We start from the raw sequence: 21,535 nt of genomic DNA on the forward strand, positions 1-21,535 counted from the left end.
ATAAAGTCATAAAGTTTCTTTAGAAAATTTGGACTAAAACGCTCAATTCATATGGATTAGTTTTACGATCTCTTTATGAACTTTTTGAAGCGTCAAAATTTTCAGTTGTGTAGCTGTCAGTGGAAAAACAGAAATCTCTCAGATTTCATCACAAAGATCTGCCGCGTGCGCGTGTCCGTTAAGTCCATGAGACCTTAGGGTGTCCCATTTCTCATTTTAGGTGTCGCAAGCACCCCCTTTGCGTTCGATATGTGCCCTCAATGCGCACTTTTCCAAGCTATGCAGCAGACCTCGCTCTTCCTGACAGTCAAAGCAGCGTTACGTCACAAAAGTGCGGACTCTTAGGAAGACCACGAGTGATTAGGGTGCCATGTGGGACAGGACCTATATCATGTCAACAACTTAATATGTGTGACTATTATGCTTAGATCAGACATAATTCATCCAATTGTTATAACTATTGAAGGGTTGATTAAAAGTGAGATGAGAGTAGTTAGATAGTAAGTAAACAAGACATACTTTTCTTTCAGCGAAATTTTTTTTTTTTAAATTAAGTAGAAGAGAGTCTCGTTTTCTAAGTTAAGTTTTGCCGCAAAGCCCGCCTCAAACTTCAACTTCAAACAGAGATTAATTTGCCAACACACAAGAACGTGATTGGCCTCCCAAGACGTAACTCCAGACACAACGCAGCAGCGAATCAACAAACCTGGGAATACCCCTCTCCAGCAAGGACCACATAAGGGAATCCTCATCAAAGACAAACACAACTGCAAGTAGCTGAACTGGATCATTGATATAAAATTCAAAAACCCTGCCTAAAAAAACGATAGAAGTGTTAAATTAATGATTGATGGTTCGTGCAGGTCATGTCTTATAAAGTGCATACTTTCACTTATACGCTACAGGTATGTAACTAAAGGTCATGAATACATGATAATGGGTAAAACTTCAACAAACATTGATATTATACAAGTAAACCAAATGTATGTATAGACTAAATATATATGGTGACACTTTAGATAAGATCAACTTTTGCCTCAAACTCCTAATAACTGCTTGTATATAAAATTGTAAACTACCATGGATAATACTTTCTTATGAAAGATTTTTAAGAGGTTTATATTTTTATTCAGCAAGGATGCATTAAAAATTGTATCAAAAGTGACAGTAAAGACATTTAAAATGTTATAAAATATTTATATTTCAAATAAATGCTGTGCGTTTGAACTTTCTGTTTATCAAATGATTCTGAAAACAAATATATCGTGCTTGAACAGTTTTCAACATTAATAATAAAAAGAAATGTTACTTGAACACCAAATGAGCATATTGAAGTGAAGACTGGAGTAACGGCTGCTGAAAATTCAGCTTTTTCATCACAGAAAAAAACAAACAAACAGAAAACAGTTGTTTTCAATTGTAATAATATTATAGCTTTACTGCATTTTTCATCAAATAAATGCAGCCTTTGATGCTTTTTTCAAAAACATTTAAAAATCTTATGAACACCAAACTTTTGAACGCGAGTCTATAAATACAAATATTATTTGTGATTTTGGAAATTAATTACAAAAACTGAATTTTCAGTACCAGTATATAGATATATAGATTTTAAAAAAAAAATGTATAAGAGGTGAGCTGGCTATATCTGGGCCGGATACTCAATGCTTGTTAAAAGACGTATTAGTTTTAAACATACCTTGTTTCTTGAGGGAAGCCCATCCTGTAGAGAGTGACCACCACCGCTCCACCAAGACCGATGTTGTGCTGCAGGGCGACCTTTGCCCCGGGGACCTGCCGAGGCCCCGCCTCCCCCCTCAGCTGCCAGCACAGCTCCGCACACTGAGCCAGACCTGAGCCGTGAAAACAGGCCAGAGTTCATCCACCGCACACTCACATGCTAATAAGCATGCTAACACACACCCTAACATTTTTTTTTTAGATACAGATACTTGAAATAAATGATAGGTAACATAATCTTTACTGCAAGTCTCCTCTGTATAACTCCGTTTTCAGGTTTCACATTATTCATAATGTGGCACAATTCTCAAAACTGAGAGCTCAGTACAAATGAAGTGATAAACTCTGACAAAATGTGATTGTGTTATAATAGTGATTTTTGAAAATTCTGTCATTAATCACTCACCCTCATGTCGTTGCAAACCTGTAAGACTTTCGTTCATGTTTGGAACACAAATTTTATTTAATATTTATTTGTTTTATTTGATTCAAAGATTTTTTTGATGAAAGCTTAGAGCTTTCTGTCCCTCCATTGACAGCTACACAACTGAAACAGAAAATTGATCAACTCACAGTTGTGGTAAACCAACGGAAGCTCAAGCATGTTCGCTTGATGAGCGAGAACCAATGAGGTTCATTCTCATGTTACGCTGCACGTTTGAGCTTCAGCAAGAACCAATGAGGTTCATTCTCGTGTTACGCAGCACGTTTGAGCTTCATCAAGAACCAATGAGGTTCATTCTCGTGTTACGACAAAATTACAATTATAACCAGCAGAGGTCAGTAGAGGACCACTCATTGGCTCATTTTCATTTTTAAAAGTGTTTGTTTCCAACAGTAATCTCCAATAAAACAAGGCAATTGTTCCATGTTAACTCCATTAAGCATGCTGAGACACACACACAAACACAATGTTATTGGGATATATTGTGAAAATAACTTTCAATGGTCTAGAAGCATTTCACATATTTCTTTGTGAGCTAATTATATAATAATAATAATAAATATAGCTGCAAGCAGCCATTACCGGGGCCAAGCGCAAGAAGCGGCAACAGATGCCCTCATGGGTGGGAGTGGCAGACCAATTGCAGCAAGGAGCAATTAAAGACATTTTAAGATAATTTTGGGCAAATGGCTAAAAAATCATATATACAGTAACTTTTAAGATGATTTAATGGATTATCACTTTCGACCAATAGGTGGCGCAGTTACGAAATCGATGTGATGTGGTCAGAGTGAGGTGACAATGACACATACAAAGTTTGGTGTCAAAATGTGAAGGCATTGCAGAGATAAAGACTTAATAGTCATTTTGGCAGCATGCCTCAACTTTGCTGCTGCGGTATACGAAAACGGTTGCCTCTATCGTCACGAAATCCATAACTTTTAGTCGGCACGGTATGGAGATGACACGATTCGATTTTGGTGAAAATCGGACGAATGGTCTAGGAGAAGTTCGAAAAAGAAGGTTTTGAAAGTAAATAAAGATGGCGGACAGGAAGTTCGTCCAAATACGTCAAACTTGGTATCTATGTTCTCGGCATGACCCAAGGAATCTATTAAGACCAGTGTCATTACAATAAGCACATTTTTAAAAAAGTTATTAGCATTTTTGGAAATGTAATTTTAACTTTTGACCAACAGGTGGCGCTGTCTTGAAATCTTTTGAGTACCTTCAAGGCAAGGTGCTGGTAACAAATTCTGAGTTTCGTAATGTTACAGCAATGTGTTCATTAAGTATAGCATTTCACATCACAAAACTGCATTGAAATCAATGGGATTTTCATGTTTTGTTCTCTTATAGCGCCACCAAGAGGCAAAATCCCACAATTTTTTTCATGTGTTCTCAGAGTGAGCCTCTACATCTGTGTGTCAATTTTGGTGAAGATATCTCGATTAACTTCAGAGTTATAGACATTTATGTGAAAAAACACGTAAAAAATGACCGCTACGTGACTTTGATTGAATTTTACGACCCCTTACTATCAATATTTTGGCATTTGGGCATTGGCGTATAGCTATCGACCTATGTTTCCAATTTTCTGACGGTGGTTTCGTCTCGATCGGACTAACGGTTTCGAAGATATCGGCAAATGTTTTTTAAGCGCTAAATCACAACGCTACACAAACCGTAAGTCGAAACCTAGCATATTTGGTATCTCTGGACTCGGCAACGATTCAGGACCTCAACGAGATGACTCCCGTGAAAATAAGTCAACCACAGCCAGAGTTATAAGCATTTGAAAAATAAATTTTACCACTAGGTGGCGCTGTTTCGAAACTTCTCAGGCTCCTTCAGGGCATCGTACTGATGACCCATACCGAGTTTCGTAACAATTCGTTCATGCGTTCAAAAAATACAGCATTTTAGCACATAATTCAAAATGGCCGACAGCCAAAATGGCCGATCTGGGAAAATTGGATATCAGTCGACTCGGCATGACGCCCTGAATCTAAAGAGACCACTTTTATGATTTTTGGACAAACCGTTCAGAAGTTATGAGCGAAAATAGCCGTTTTTCATATCTCCGGACCAGTAGGTGGCGCTGCGCCGAAACGCAGCATGTAGCCTCAGGCCATGCTTGTGATGACATGTACCAAGTTTGGTCTGAATACAATTAAGCGTTGCGGAGATACAGCCTTACGTCTGTTTTTGCAAGCGCTACGTAAAATTAATTTGCGCGTTTATCGAAAACCGTTTAGCGAATCAACTTGAATTCCATAACTTTTTGTCGGCACTGCCTGGGGATGATCTGGTGCAATTTTGGTGAGAATCGGACAAACCGTCTAGGACGAGTTCGCAAAAGTAGGTTTTTTAAACAATTCAAAATGGCGGCCATATTTTTATGACGGAAAATGACGTCATAGGGTGGGATCGAATCGTCATGAGCTCACGAATCAGAGGAAAAAAGAATTTTGTTGATAGGCCTTACAGTTCAAAAGTTATTAGCATAATGATTTTGAAATTTTGGACAGGTGGTGGCGCTAGAGGCAATGAGTTAGAGACACCAAAATTGGTGCAATTGCTGTTGGGACTGTCCTCTATCAGAATGTCAAACCGGAACAACTTTCCCGGATACGGTTCTATGGGCTGCCATAGACGCCCAGTCGGAAGAAGAAGAAGAAGAAGAAGAAGAAGAAGTATAACAAGCAGCCATTACCGGGGCCAAGCGCAAGAAGCGGCAACAGATGCCCTCATGGGTGGGAGTGGCAGACCAATTGCAGCAAGGAGCAATTAAAGACATTTTAAGATAATTTTGGGCAAATGGCTAAAAAATCATATATACAGTAACTTTTAAGATGATTTAATGGATTATCACTTTCGACCAATAGGTGGCGCAGTTACGAAATCGATGTGATGTGGTCAGAGTGAGGTGACAATGACACATACAAAGTTTGGTGTCAAAATGTGAAGGCATTGCAGAGATAAAGACTTAATAGTCATTTTGGCAGCATGCCTCAACTTTGCTGCTGCGGTATACGAAAACGGTTTCCTCTATCGTCACGAAATCCATAACTTTTAGTCGGCACGGTATGGAGATGACACGATTCGATTTTGGTGAAAATCGGACGAATGGTCTAGGAGAAGTTCGAAAAAGAAGGTTCTGAAAGTAAATAAAGATGGCGGACAGGAAGTTCGTCCAAATACGTCAAACTTGGTATCTATGTTCTCGGCATGACCCAAGGAATCTATTAAGACCAGTGTCATTACAATAAGCACATTTTTAAAAAAGTTATTAGCATTTTTGGAAATGTAATTTTAACTTTTGACCAACAGGTGGCGCTGTCTTGAAATCTTTTGAGTACCTTCAAGGCAAGGTGCTGGTAACAAATTCTGAGTTTCGTAATGTTACAGCAATGTGTTCATTAAGTATAGCATTTCACATCACAAAACTGCATTGAAATCAATGGGATTTTCATGTTTTGTTCTATTATAGCGCCACCAAGAGGCAAAATCCCACAATTTTTTTCATGTGTTCTCAGAGTGAGCCTCTACATCTGTGTGTCAATTTTGGTGAAGATATCTCGATTAACTTCAGAGTTATAGACATTTATGTGAAAAAACACGTAAAAAATGACCGCTACGTGACTTTGATTGAATTTTACGACCCCTTACTATCAATATTTGGGCATTTGGGCATTGGCGTATAGCTATCGACCTATGTTTCCAATTTTCTGACGGTGGTTTCGTCTCGATCGGACTAACGGTTTCGAAGATATCGGCAAATGTTTTTTAAGCGCTAAATCACAACGCTACACAAACCGTAAGTCGAAACCTAGCATATTAGGTATCTCTGGACTCGGCAACGATTCAGGACCTCAACGAGATGACTCCCGTGAAAATAAGTCAACCACAGCCAGAGTTATAAGCATTTGAAAAATAAATTTTACCACTAGGTGGCGCTGTTTCGAAACTTCTCAGGCTCCTTCAGGGCATCGTACTGATGACCCATACCGAGTTTCGTAACAATTCGTTCATGCGTTCAAAAAATACAGCATTTTAGCACATAATTCAAAATGGCCGACAGCCAAAATGGCCGATCTGGGAAAATTGGATATCAGTCGACTCGGCATGACGCCCTGAATCTAAAGAGACCACTTTTATGATTTTTGGACAAACCGTTCAGAAGTTATGAGCGAAAATAGCCGTTTTTCATATCTCCGGACCAGTAGGTGGTGCTGCGCCGAAACGCAGCATGTAGCCTCAGGCCATGCTTGTGATGACATGTACCAAGTTTGGTCTGAATACAATTAAGCGTTGCGGAGATACAGCCTTACGTCTGTTTTTGCAAGCGCTACGTAAAATTAATTTGCGCGTTTATCGAAAACCGTTTAGCGAATCAACTTGAATTCCATAACTTTTTGTCGGCACTGCCTGGGGATGATCTGGTGCAATTTTGGTGAGAATCGGACAAACCGTCTAGGACGAGTTCGCAAAAGTAGGTTTTTTAAACAATTCAAAATGGCGGCCATATTTTTATGACGGAAAATGACGTCATAGGGTGGGATCGAATCGTCATGAGCTCAGGAATCAGAGAAAAAAAGAATTTTGTTGATAGGCCTTACAGTTCAAAAGTTATTAGCATAATGATTTTGAAATTTTGGACAGGTGGTGGCGCTAGAGGCAATGAGTTAGAGACACCAAAATTGGTGCAATTGCTGTTGGGACTGTCCTCTATCAGAATGTCAAACCGGAACAACTTTCCTGGATACGGTTCTATGGGCTGCCATAGACGCCCAGTCGGAAGAAGAAGAAGAAGAAGAAGAAGAAGAAGAAGAAGTATAACAAGCAGCCATTACCGGGGCCAAGCGCAAGAAGCGGCAACAGATGCCCTCATGGGTGGGAGTGGCAGACCAATTGCAGCAAGGAGCAATTAAAGACATTTTAAGATAATTTTGGGCAAATGGCTAAAAAATCATATATACAGTAACTTTTAAGATGATTTAATGGATTATCACTTTCGACCAATAGGTGGCGCAGTTACGAAATCGATGTGATGTGGTCAGAGTGAGGTGACAATGACACATACAAAGTTTGGTGTCAAAATGTGAAGGCATTGCAGAGATAAAGACTTAATAGTCATTTTGGCAGCATGCCTCAACTTTGCTGCTGCGGTATACGAAAACGGTTTCCTCTATCGTCACGAAATCCATAACTTTTAGTCGGCACGGTATGGAGATGACACGATTCGATTTTGGTGAAAATCGGACGAATGGTCTAGGAGAAGTTCGAAAAAGAAGGTTCTGAAAGTAAATAAAGATGGCGGACAGGAAGTTCGTCCAAATACGTCAAACTTGGTATCTATGTTCTCGGCATGACCCAAGGAATCTATTAAGACCAGTGTCATTACAATAAGCACATTTTTAAAAAAGTTATTAGCATTTTTGGAAATGTAATTTTAACTTTTGACCAACAGGTGGCGCTGTCTTGAAATCTTTTGAGTACCTTCAAGGCAAGGTGCTGGTAACAAATTCTGAGTTTCGTAATGTTACAGCAATGTGTTCATTAAGTATAGCATTTCACATCACAAAACTGCATTGAAATCAATGGGATTTTCATGTTTTGTTCTATTATAGCGCCACCAAGAGGCAAAATCCCACAATTTTTTTCATGTGTCCTCAGAGTGAGCCCCTACATCTGTGTGTCAATTTTGGTGAAGATATCTCGATTAACTTCAGAGTTATAGACATTTATGTGAAAAAACACGTAAAAAATGACCGCTACGTGACTTTGATTGAATTTTACGACCCCTTACTATCAATATTTTGGCATTTGGGCATTGGCGTATAGCTATCGACCTATGTTTCCAATTTTCTGACGGTGGTTTCGTCTCGATCGGACTAACGGTTTCGAAGATATCGGCAAATGTTTTTTAAGCGCTAAATCACAACGCTACACAAACCGTAAGTCGAAACCTAGCATATTTGGTATCTCTGGACTCGGCAACGATTCAGGACCTCAACGAGATGACTCCCGTGAAAATAAGTCAACCACAGCCAGAGTTATAAGCATTTGAAAAATAAATTTTACCACTAGGTGGCGCTGTTTCGAAACTTCTCAGGCTCCTTCAGGGCATCGTACTGATGACCCATACCGAGTTTCGTAACAATTCGTTCATGCGTTCAAAAAATACAGCATTTTAGCACATAATTCAAAATGGCCGACAGCCAAAATGGCCGATCTGGGAAAATTGGATATCAGTCGACTCGGCATGACGCCCTGAATCTAAAGAGACCACTTTTATGATTTTTGGACAAACCGTTCAGAAGTTATGAGCGAAAATAGCCGTTTTTCATATCTCCGGACCAGTAGGTGGCGCTGCGCCTAAACGCAGCATGTAGCCTCAGGTCATGCTTGTGATGACATGTACCAAGTTTGGTCTGAATACGATTAAGCGTTGCGGAGATACAGCCTTACGTCTGTTTTCGCAAGCGCTACGTAAAATTAATTTGCGCGTTTATCAAAAACCGTTAAGCGAATCAACTTGAATTCCATAACTTTTTGTCGGCACTGCCTGGGGATGATCTGGTGCAATTTTGGTGAGAATCGGACAAACCGTCTAGGACGAGTTCGCAAAAGTATGTTTTTTAAACAATTCAAAATGGCGGCCATATTTTTATGACGGAAAATGACGTCATAGAGTGGGATCGAATCGTCATGAGCTCACGAATCAGAGGAAAAAAGAATTTTGTTGATAGGCCTTACAGTTCAAAAGTTATTAGCATAATGATTTTGAAATTTTGGACAGGTGGTGGCGCTAGAGGCAATGAGTTAGAGGCACCAAAATTGGTGCAATTACTGTTGGGACTGTCCTCTATCAGAATGTCAAACCGGAACAACTTTCCCGGATACGGTTCTATGGGCTGCCATAGACGCCCAGTCGGAAGAAGAAGAAGAAGAATAATAATAATAAGAACCGGAACAGATACAATAGGTGCCTCCGCACCTTCGGTGCTTGGCCCCTAATAATACAGTGTATATATTACCAGTGCATCGTAAAAAAAAAAAAAAAATGTTTTAAGCATTTATTTATCAGTCAATGCTGGAAACTGAAGATTTATTAGTGGAGATGATCAAAAATGCTGATGGTGGTGGCTGGCAATTTTTTTTTTAAACGCTGACGGGGAAAGAGTTACAGTGCATACTGCCATCTACTGATAAATTGGATCAGAAACTCTCCCCTCATCAGACTCCCTCCTCTTTCCCCGGCCATATCAGAAGCAAAAGCTTATGCTGCCTTCACGTATATCGGAATTATCGTAAAGACTAGTTAAAAAATTTGTCATGAACAAGTCAAAATTTGAATATTATGAGCTAGTAATTCGACTTAGGAAATTGCGGATAGCAGAATCAAAGGTGAGTAACATGGTGAGTAAATGATGTCAAATTGTACATTTTTGGGTAAACTATACCTTTAATGCACCCAGATCTGGCATCAGGTGTGTTTGGTAAACCCTACCTGTAGCTCCAAGTGGGTTTCCTTTTGAGATGAGTCCTCCACTGGGGTTTATCACCCACTTGCCACCATATGTATTATCACCCCGATCAATAAGCTCACCAGCTTTACCTACAAATCACAAACACGCTGCTAATCTAAACTTCTGCTTTTAAAAATACGTGCAAGAAAAGTGTGCTTGTGAAGCCGTCCATCTCACCCTCTGGACACAGTCCCAGAGCTTCATAGGTGATGAGCTCATTGGCAGAGAAGCAGTCATGCAGCTCGATGACATCAACATCTGACGCCTTCAGACCGGACGTCTCAAAGCACTTCTGAGCTGCAAGCTGGGTCATGTCATAGCCAACCTATAGTGGACAGAGGTTCACATTACATTACATTACATTACATTACATTACATTAGAGATAAGGCAAGTCTTCACATGATATCACACCCTTACAGCAACGCCCAGCTGGAGTGCAAAACAAGGCTTTCCTCCATTGTCCGCCAGTTATTTTTACCAGGTTTGTAGTAAGTACTAATGTAGTAAGACAGTGATAGTAAAAGACCAAATTCAATATGCACCTTATTGATAACACACCATATGTACAGGCAACCAGATGAGCCCCAGAATATAAAGACAACAGTTTCTCGCTAAGCATTTTTACATAGAAAACGGTTAACCATTTAGCACATTGCATTAATATTTAATATGTATAAAAAGTATATAGTATGCCTCATCAATAAGGTGTACATTGAATTTGATCTTTTAATATCGCTGTTTTAGTACATTAAGGCACTTTAAGTGTTTTTGTCATCCTCTCCTTGGGTCATTTTGGCCCGAAATTCATTTTCTTTTCACTTCTAAAAATTGAGTGTTCATAGGATTGGTACAAGACCCTGTCACTTTTGTCACACATTAGAGATTGGAATACACAAAATGCACTGGATTCAAATAGTTTTTGTGGTTGTAATACATTTTTTTTTTTAAAAGAGTAACAAATCCTTCCTTCAAGGGTCAATTTGACACCCATAAGAATGAATGGGAAATGGGGGAAATGTTTTATTTTTTTATTTATCAAAATAAATAATCTGGCACAATCCAGAACAAACACACACAAATGAAGGGATGATAAGACCATAGAATATCCCCAATGCATTAGACACTCACATACATATACACACACACACACACACACACACACAACTAGATATTCTCATTAAAATGAAAGGGGGGCATATAAGGGGGCAATTCTTTTCAAATTAAATTCAATCAGTGAATACGGACTACACACAGATAAGAAGTGGTTAGATTCGAACACATTTACAATGCAGAAAAGAATGAAACAATAGAAGCTTTCTGGACGTAAAAATAAAGTTGTACAAGGGACTGACAGGTTGAATAAATGATGACCAAATTTTCATTGCGGGGTAGACTATTCTTTTAAGGAAAAACTTAAAGGTGCTAAATGTGACTTTTCTTCTAAAATGAATCCTTTTTTTATTGCCTGTGTGTGAAGGGGTTGTAATCACACATTACAATGATCCACTTGTTCGGTTTTGCTATTACCTCTGAAGGCCAGTATTCCTATTTCTATGTGAAGTCTCCGGGTCGGATTTTCTGCGAAATCCATCGGATGTGACGTGCATGCGCGCTCCCGAGCCTCTCTCCTTTTTATATACAGTCTATGCGACGGCACTGCAGCTGACGACATGGAGTCTGATAACACCAAAAAACGACCTGCCTCCAGCACAACACACACTCCAACACAAACTCCACAAAAATATAAAAAACAAAACAAAACAAAAATGTATCCGCTATTTTTATTGTGATAAATTACAAGTTTTCAGATATGCTGAAATAATGTTAAACTGTAATGAAATAGCAAGGTAAACTACAACATATATGAGACATGAAATGTACAAAAGACTGTTCCAGGATAACAAAAAGTAGGTGCTTTAGGATGTAACTTTTATTTTATGTAGGCCTAACGTTACTAGATCTAAGTTACCGTCTAACGTCACTCATCCCACTACTATCATATTGTTTATAATACACATTTCCAGACACGTTCAGTACAGTAATGTTACTTCCTACGATCTTACTGTTACACTGAAATTGTTCAGTCTAGTTCACTAACCGTTTTCGTTATCATATTATACACTCACCGGCCACTTTATTAGGTACACCTGTCCAACTGCTCGTTAACACTTAATTTCTAAGCAGCCAATCACATGGCGGCAACTCAGTGCATTTAGGCATGTAGACATGGTCAAGACAATCTCCTGCAGTTAAAACCAAGCATCAGTATGGGGAAGAAAGTTGATTTGAGTGACTTTGAACGTGGCATGATTGTTGGTGCCAGAAGGGCTGGTCTGAGTATTTCAGAAACTGCTAATCTACTGGGATTTTCACGCACAACCATCTCTAGGGTTTACAGAGAATGGTCCGAAAAAGAAAATACATCCAGTGAGCGGCAGTTCTGTGGGCGGAAATGCCTTGTTGATGCCAGAGGTCAGAGGAGAATGGCCAGACTGGTTCGAGCTGATAGAAGGGCAACAGTGACTGAAATAACCACTCGTTACAACCGAGGTATGCAGCAAAGCATTTGTGAAGCCACAACACGCACAACCTTGAGGCGGATGGGCTACAACAGCAGAAGACTCCACCGGGTACCACTCATCTCCACTACAAATAGGAAAAAGAGGCTACAATTTGCAAGAGCTCACCAAAATTGAACAGTTGAAGACTGGAAAAATGTTGCCTGGTCTGATGAGTCTCGATTTCTGTTGAGACATTCAGATGTTAGAGTCAGAATTTGGCGTAAACAGAATGAGAACATGGAACCATCATGCCTTGTTACCACTGTGCAGGCTGGTGGTGGTGGTGTAATGGTGTGGGGGATGTTTTCCTGGCACACTTTAGGCCCCTTAGTGCCAATTGGGCATCGTTTAAATGCCACGGCCTACCTGAGCATTGTTTCTGACCATGTCCATCCCTTTATGGCCACCATGTACCCATCCTCTGATGGCTACTTCCACCATGTCACAAAGCTCTAATCATTTCAAATTGGTTTCTTGAACATGACAATGAGTTCACTGTACTAAAATGGCCTCCACAGTCACCAGATCTCAACCCAATAGAGCATCTTTGGGATGTGGTGGAACGGGAGATTCGCATCATGGATGTGCAGCCGACAAATCTGCGGCAACTGTGTGATGCCATCATGTCAATATGGACCAAACTCCCTGAGGAATGCTTCCAGCACCTTGTTGAATCTATGCCACGAAGAATTGAGGCAGTTCTGAAGGCAAAAGGGGGTCCAACCCGTTACTAGCATGGGGTACCTAATAAAGTGGCCGGTGAGTGTACATTCATCTATGTTGACATTGCTGCCAGATTGTGAAAGACACGAATAGTTAGTGAAATGCCTTATGCTAGATAATACCACATGTCGGCTAAATGCAGTCAATGTAACGTTATCATGGTACGAGCATGGAGCATTAGTTCAACGTCAAGCTGATAAAAGTAGCCTATTATTGTAACCATGCAGTGGGAGTTTACATGAGTTTCCAGCATGTTGTGTGATGCTTTCTCCGGTGTGTTGGAAAGTCCCAGTGTGGCCGTGTACCATGAGTGCTCACTCTTCTGTTCGCGCACGCGCAAGAGCACGCCACTAGCGCTCTTGTAAAGATTGGTTGCAATCTGAAACATCACCGATAGAGGCCGCTAGAAAATACATATAGCACCTTTAAGTCGTGACTTTTAAAGTTTTATTAGTGAAGCTTTAGTTCTATGTTTTGAAGGTCGAGTGCTGCTCAACAAGATGCCAGTATCAGCTACTCTTACCATTTTTATACAGCTGTTTTCCTCAAAGGTAGTGGTGAGGTCTGTGATCATTTCCTGAGCGATGATCTCTACAGCCTTTTTCTCCAGTCCGTTCCTCCTCACAAACCTCTCACTGGCCAGCACTGCAGCTCCTGCTCCGTCTGACGTCGGGCTACGGGAAATAAAAGAGACGATTGAAGGGGTGGATTCTTGAATATGTATATCCTTTTGAGTGGTTTGTAATCAAGTTATTCATTAATATCTACCCTTCTAAATATTAAATGATTTGATTGACTTTTTCAAGCTAATGTTAAAGCATTTACATTACTTTTCATCTTCAATTACTAGAGAATAATGATGAATATGGTCTAAACCTCTTTAAAAAAGTACATCTTATCAGTAGGTTTTGGAAAAGTTTCCTTGAAGAAGCTGTGTATCTGTGCATCACTGTGTGCGTGTACCCTTTTGTTACGGGACCTGATGTTCGTGGGGTGAGCAACTGGCACGCAGGGAGATTAAATTACCTCAGTGGAAATTCAAGTTTATCTATGCCTTAGCCAATCAGAATCATTCAACCTAAAGTAATGACAGATTTTATTGGCCTGTGTTATTGGCCATAATAACATATATGAGCCAGAATAATCAGTGTCATGCAAAAAGATTTACCAGCTTGTCAAAATCCCAGAATTTTTTTTTTTTTAAAGGGGCCATGAACTGAGAAATCAAATTTTCCTTGAACTTTTGTCATAAAAGAGGTCATCGTACTATAAGAACATCCTGTAAATTTCAGACCTGAAAACTTCCTTGTTGGAATGTGCCTATAGGAAAAAGACCGCCTCTGCAGAAGAAAATCAACGCCTTTTTCATCATTGCTATATTTGGCCCCGCCCACTGGCATGTTAGTGAGATGACGAGGAGAGAAGAGTGATACAGGATCACTGGAATAAAAATAACATTACCTTTAAAGGATCCTAATACTAGGAATGTGGTTATTTTCAACAACGTGAACGTCTCAGTTGAGGATTATTTGTTATTAAATAATTTACTTTGGTAAATCAGGCTATGCAAAAAGACTTTTACGATATGGACTTACATGGACATGTAAGGAACTGTGTTAAATCTAATGCCTGATCTGTGACTAGAGATTTCTGATATGTAATGATTCATGTACAGTCAGAAGTTATTTGTCTATGTGTCAGTAAATCAAATCAAACCAGTGACTAAATGGTCAACTTCACATTGTTTCTCATAGTTGGGTGAAAATAATCTGTTATTTAAACTGATTAATATATATATAGAAAGTGATCAAAGAACGCTTCCTTTACAATCACTGGAGCTGTCAATCAAACAGCGCGAGTTTATCGGTGACTGACTCTCACCAAAACTCCTGGTATAATCAACAAATCTTTTATTTACATTGTGTTGAAAGCATTCATTAGTGTGCAGAAATCGAGTTACAGTGATGAGATCACTGCATTCATGCGCTCAACATGTCTGTGATTGGCCAAAATGATCATCACTGCAACCTTTCATGCCACGATTTAAATATGATGCTATAGATCTAAATGTAATTCTATAATCAACACTTTCCATGATTAGTTAACCTTGAGAGGTGTATTAGTAAAAACGTGCTAAAAGTTTTCGAGAGAGTTCCACATGTAATATTTATATTTAATATGCAAAGATGTTAGCTAATCACAGCAGAGGGCGTTTCGCAGCTTCAAACAGAGCGTACAAATCAAAGGCTAAAATCAGGGAAGCAAAAATGCCTTTTATTTCTAAATTAATTTCAATTTTTGATGTAAAAAATAATAATTCATACTAACATTATAAATGCAGCCCAGGAAACATAATAAAACAAAACAAGGCAGTTCATGACCCCTTTTAAAATGTAAAACAATATAGTACATTAATATATCATTTTAAAAGCACATCTTAAATTGTATTTTTTTTAAAAGCATTTGCCTGTTGCTTCTCTTTGTCGAAATGCCAAATGCAACCAATCGGAAAACCAAATTCACTTTTAACTTAATTTTAATAGCCACCACATCTCCCATGTGCAACTCAAAAATAGACAGTCACTGAACAGTAGGAAAGACCAAACTAACTAATTCAATCTGGAACTTTATACCTTCAATAACCATCGATAAACACACAGACTGCATGTCTTGAGGCTTTAACAGTATGTATGTTAATGTTTATGGGTTCACTTTCATTGAAGTGCTTCACTGTTACCCAGATTTTTGCTTTGAAAAAGTGGAAGTGGAAATAATTTGTGGTAAATACTTAAATGCTACAAGTGTTATCTATTGAGCTTAAAGGATTAGTTCACTTTTTAAAAAACTTTTGCTGATAATTTACTCACCCCCATGTCATCCAAGATGTCCATGTCTTTCTTTCTTCAGTCGAAAAGAAATTAATGTTTTTGATGAAAACATTCCAGGATTTTTATCCATATAATGGACTTCAATGGTAGCCAAACGGTTCAAGGTCTAAATGACCGTTTCAGTTCAGCTTCAAAGGGCTTTAAACGATACCAGACGATGAATAAGAGTCTTATCTAGAGAAACGATCTGTCATTTAAAAAATAAATAAAAAAGTTAAAGTTTTATAAGCTCAAATGCTCGCCTTGCGAACTCTCCTGTTCGAACTCGTTCATCAAAATGAACGAATCTTTTTTCGAGTCATTGACTCGTTCATCAAAATGAACGAATCTTTTTTCGAGTCATTGACTCGAAAAAAGATTCGTTCATTTTGATGAACGAGTTCGAACAGGAGAGTTCGCAAGGCGAGCATTTGAGCTTATAAAACTTTAACTTTTTTATTTATTTTTGAAATGCTTTTGTGGATATTCAAACTATGGCAACAACCTCAATCGCCACGGCTCTCAACTTACCAACACTGCAAGAGTGTGAGGAACTCAAAGACCTTCCTGGAGTTAATGATCTGCTCCAGACTATATTCAACCCGAAACTGAGAGTATCTGAGAGTGAATGTGGAAGAGAAGAAAGAGAACAGAAGTCTTTTGTTATCTGGGATAAGGTAAGGGATTATTGCATAGAAATAAACAGGTATTTTCTTTATAACAAGCTGTCGTTCAAACGTACGGATTATTGGTTGAATGCTTGTGGTTCTTCCAAGCAATTTTAGCAAAATGCTCTGGTTTTGTGCCTGGAGATGACAGACAGCTTCTGTTACAAAAGGAACCAGACTGCAGTTTCCTGGATCAATCTAAAGTCCACATACAGTATCGCCCACATCTTACCGTACTTCTCCATGTGTTCTCTACCAGCGTTGCCGAACATCTGAGGTGCAGCTGGTGCTGCCGCCATCCCATAACGGTTGATCATCACCTCCATGTGCTTGTCTATAGGGTTGGTTCTGTCCATGTACTGCAAACCCATGAGATGATGTGAGACGCTTCATCACTGGTATTATAAAAGAGCTGTGAGCCGTACTGTACCTTTGAGGATAGTGAACCTCTTTCCATCTTCTCAAAGCCCAAGGCAAGAACACAATCAGCCAAACCTGAGTGCAATAGTTTTTTTTATTATATACATGATAGTGTTATATGAGATATAAAAGCTGTTCTTTTGGACTTTTCGATTCATTGAAGTAGTATCACAGTTTCCAGAAAAATATTAAAGCAGTACAACTGTTTTCAAAATAATGAAAAATCACTGAAGCAAATCATCATATTAGAACGATTAGAATGAAAATTGAGCTTTGCATCACAGGAATAAATTACACTTTAAAATATATTCAAATAAAAAAGTTAATAATATTTCACAATATTACTGTTTTTACAGTTACTTATTTGATCGTATAAATGCAGCCTCGTGAGCATAAGAGACTTCTTTCAAAAACACTTTGACAAAATTTTGGCTGGTAGTCTAGTAAAATAGAAACAGTGATTTTAAATTGTAACAATATTTCAAAATATTCCAGTTTCACCGTATTTTTCATTAAATAAATGCAGCAAAAAAACAACAACAACAACACTTTTTGGTTTTTGAAATAATCTCCAATATTTAACGTACGATTCGATTGACAGCGGTGGTCCTAGAGGCAAAGTTGCTCAGAATGAGGAATTCTACCGGTAGCGTCTGCATAAGGTCACTGATGATCGTTTGAGGCTTAATCCCAGATATGCTTTTAGCCTTTTGACATTTGCATATAATCCATAGTCACATAAGTTGCCTGGCAGATGCCAAACAGGAACACCTCGAAGCTCCTACGTGACTTCAAAAGATCTTAATCACATCAGAACAACTCCCCTACGGCAGGCACGAAAGGCCATGTGACAAAAGGACATTGGGAAAACGCACCCAATATACATAGACACAGACATTCTCTTCATTTAACTCATAATTAAGTCATCCGGAAATGTATATGATATATTCCTGTGTGTATGTACAGTATGTCCCCACATTATATTAGCCTAGTTACGACTTTTTAGTTGTGTTAGTTAAACTCAAAGTGCTTATATTCAGGTGTAAGAATGTATCTCTACTTTATTATATTTCAGCCATATCTTTCTTGGTATCAAAATGAACCTCTCTTTATTTCCTAATCAATTGTGCACATTATATGGTTATGAGATGCATCATATTATTTTTACCATGCTTTAAGTTTGGGGTAAAAACTACCAATTGTGACACCATCGCCTCCACACGCCTCCATTCTTGCTTGGCACCAAATATCAATGCAAGTATTGCCTATCGATATTTAGATGCGTTTAAGATAGTTTGCCCCTGCTTTAAGGTGATTTGATTCTCTGCTGGCTCTCAAGGACAACTGTTTGTAAATATGCCATTCTTTGATATTCTCTCTCTTTCTTTCTTTACTTTTCGTTATTCTGTATGTATTCTGTGCTTAAGTTAAGTCATATGTATTCATAATTTCATTATTAAAAAACATTATATCCACACTTGATTGTCTCGCATTTGTCTTTGTACTGTTGGTATGATATAAAACAGGAAAGTTATTCTTCATGGAAACTACATTGTACTGTAGTTTCGGTGGACGAAATTAATTCATTCTAAAAGATGATCTAGATATATATATATATAGAAAATAATTATAATCCGTTGTAATTAATTACACACATACACACATATACATATATATTGGGGCATAGTGAGAGGTAGGGTATCACCAAAGTGTGGGTTACTTCACAAATCAAGTCCAGGCAGAGATCAAGTCACTGGTTTCATTTTAATAATCAATTCAAAACTTTTTAACCAAAACACTCTTCCAGCTTCTCTTTATGCTCTCTAACAAAAAACAGCCAGTCTCTCTGTTCTCGGCTCATTAACAGCTTTTCTCCTACACTCCCAACAGCTGTGTCCCCACCGCTGAGGAACCTGGCAACTGTAGTCCGGGACCAGGTGGCCATCTTGGTTTGTAGTCCCTATTGCTGCAACCACCTAAATGGCACATACCCTGCCTCTATGACATACCCTCTCACGATGCCACAATGTATACACAAATAGCCTACATGGGCTATGTATTTCCCTTTGTGATTGATTTAGATATTCATAATTGATCATATAATTGGCCCAGCGAGTTTCGTTCCGATCGGCCTCTGTGAACCATGTCTGCTCGAACTTCACTGGCCGCATCCCGTCACGGAGGTGAATCGAAACTTCGACAAATATTGACAATCAGACTCTAGAGAATCTTTCTGCACTGGTTAGGGTTTGATCAGGCGAAAAAGTTCGCAAAAGTACGTTTTTCGAAAAAAATCCAAAATACCCGAAAATTGGAAATTCTAACAATTACAATAGGGTTTCAGCGCTACGCGGTTGAACCCCTGATAAAAACTTTACTGAACTATAGTACAGTATAGGCACTACTGTGAACATCTCACCTCCCTGAATGAGCTGGCGTGTCACAAACAGCGCTGTGGAGCCGGTGCAGCCATAATTGTTGACATTAATTATTGGGATCCCTGACAGACCCAGACTGTGATAAATAGCCCTTTGGCCACATGTCGAGTCACCTGGAGAAATACAGAAAAACCCACATTAATCCAACACTGATATCAGATAACATACTGTGATACATACATACAAGTCAATGTCTAAGGCATTAAAACCATGTTGACATGTTATAGAAATATACAATATCCATTACAGACTTAAGAATGACGTACCGTACACGTAGCCTACACATGCTTGCTGGATAGCAGTGTAGTTTATTCCAGCATCCGTCAGCGCTCTCTCCCCTGTGCCACAACAGAAATGATTCAAGAACAAAACATTCATATTTCTACAGTACAACGAGCTTCATCAACTGCACCTGCTTCTTTGGCCATGTCTGGGTAATCGATGTCTCTCGCACCCGGCTTTTCAAACTGAAAAACAGGACAAAAAAAAGTGAAGTACTTGAAGCTATGTAGTTTAAATACTGTAGTCAACATTTGAAGAGGATTAAAACCTTTCATCAAAGTTATACATGAATTTTGAACAATACCGGTTCTTGTCTTAGTACAACTTTGATTAAATTTTTTGATCCGCTTCAAATGTTGACTATTGTAGTTGCCTGGAATTTGAATAGTGTATATTCTGGATATTAGAATCTCTGAGAGGTGACTGAAGCTGATGTCAGGAATGCAGTAACCGTGTTTGCTAATTTAGCCCAGCTTGCCGAAATGATGAAAGGTCTTCAACATACATACAAAGGTTGTCAATACATACATCTGTTTTTCTAGGGTACCCTGACGACTGTAAGTCACAGGGGTCATTGAAGTCTATAGTTTAAGGGAACCTTTCTCAGTTAAAGCCTTACTTTCCAGTTAGACTAAAGTCTAGCTATCCTTGAGAGAAAGAACGCTTTATCTTGATGTTTTGAGAGGACTCTCCTGTTAATAGTTAGAGTCTGGCCAAATCCAACCTTGGAAAAGCGGTGTGTCGGTGTGTGTGTTAGTCTTCTTGGTTGCTGGTTAAGGAACCACTGGCATTATGGGAGATTGACTGAGTTGTTGTTCTGGACATGTTGGCGCCCAGCAACCCAAATCTGCGACCTGCAAGGTCACGACGTGCCTAAACTTCAGGGTCTGTGTGTCAGCTGCATAATCTATGGAGAGATGCTCCAGTCTATCTGTATATGTGTGGAAAATCACAACGTTTATCTGTTTCTTAGCCAATGAGAATCATTCAACCTGGTCGAAGCAAGGACCTAGCTTAGATGTAAATTTAATTAATGTAAAAATAAATCAATAAATCAATAAATCCAGCATAAATCTGAAAATTTCCACACATAAATGAAGGCCTGGTACTACAGTACAAATGCAACGTGGAACAGCTCGTTGCTGAATTTTTTTGTTGGATTTATTTACTTTTTTACAATTAATTTCTTATTCCAAAGTTAATTGTTTTTATACATTTGGATTATTGAAATAAATAATGTGATTACAATAGAGTCACACGCACAGAATCTCGGATAAGAAACTTTGCATAACTCATTTTTATTGGAGGTAAACATTAGGAATACTAAACCTCGCAAATAAGGGTAACGTTGTTAAACATAAGACATCGAATATATTTACATCTGATTGGCCTTATATCCGCGATCTGTTATTTACTGTAAAACGAGGCTGAATCCAGCTACTTTTTCGTTTGTTACAAGCTTATTGATGCAGCCTAGCTTGCTCGTACAGTAAGTGTGGTCTTAACTGTGGTCAAGTTACGGGCAAATCGTAGGAGACTTACCTTTGTCATTCCCACTCCGATAACAAAAACCCTGTTTCTTGCTGCAGCCATCTTTAAGTTTGCGTTGAGACAGCTCAACTGGACTTACAGCATGTAACTTCTTCTTTCTTTCTTTTTATTGAGACAACGGCTTTCCCTGTTCTCACTGTAGCCCCGTTCAAGCCCCGTAACCGTTCACACTACACGCGACCAAGCGACGCGATACCATTCATTTCAATGGTGAGCAGGCGACATCCGGCGACACGCGCGACAGCGACCGTTGGCGACTAGATGGGGCGTGTCTGGCGACGCGACAAAGTTGAGAAATTTTTAA

General features: G+C 39.0%; 1 protein-coding gene across 1 annotated transcript; it reads right to left on the bottom strand.

Annotated features, from left to right (window-relative positions):
- Positions 1-1,657: 1,657 nt before the first annotated feature.
- LOC130096980 (sterol carrier protein 2-like) lies at positions 1,658-21,299 on the bottom strand. The gene is made up of 12 exons (XM_056263677.1): positions 21,223-21,299; positions 19,811-19,865; positions 19,665-19,736; positions 19,380-19,511; positions 16,971-17,035; positions 16,773-16,899; positions 16,615-16,678; positions 16,404-16,490; positions 13,529-13,679; positions 9,898-10,045; positions 9,702-9,809; positions 1,658-1,853 (listed from the first exon to the last, which is right to left on the bottom strand). Exons 1-12 carry the CDS (start codon positions 21,271-21,273, stop codon positions 1,690-1,692), a joined length of 1,224 nt encoding a protein of 407 aa, XP_056119652.1. The 5' UTR covers positions 21,274-21,299; the 3' UTR covers positions 1,658-1,689.
- Between the last annotated feature and the right edge of the window lie 236 nt (positions 21,300-21,535).

Source organism: Rhinichthys klamathensis, unplaced genomic scaffold (genome assembly GCF_029890125.1).
Source record: "Rhinichthys klamathensis goyatoka isolate OS25496 unplaced genomic scaffold, OSU_Roscu_1.1 h1tg000011l_1, whole genome shotgun sequence".
Classification (NCBI taxonomy): Eukaryota; Metazoa; Chordata; class Actinopteri; order Cypriniformes; family Leuciscidae; genus Rhinichthys; species Rhinichthys klamathensis.

Excerpts from the sequence above, each read along its gene's own strand:
- LOC130096980 (XM_056263677.1), bottom strand. The coding sequence starts at position 21,273 with ATGGCTGCAGCAAGAAACAGGGTTTTTGTTATCGGAGTGGGAATGACA. Across the intron at positions 19,737-19,810 it reads AGACATGGCCAAAGAAGCAG|GGGAGAGAGCGCTGACGGAT; the intron begins GTGCAGTTGATG and ends GTTGTGGCACAG. Across the intron at positions 16,679-16,772 it reads AGAACACATGGAGAAGTACG|GCACAAAACCAGAGCATTTT; the intron begins GTAAGATGTGGG and ends TGTCATCTCCAG.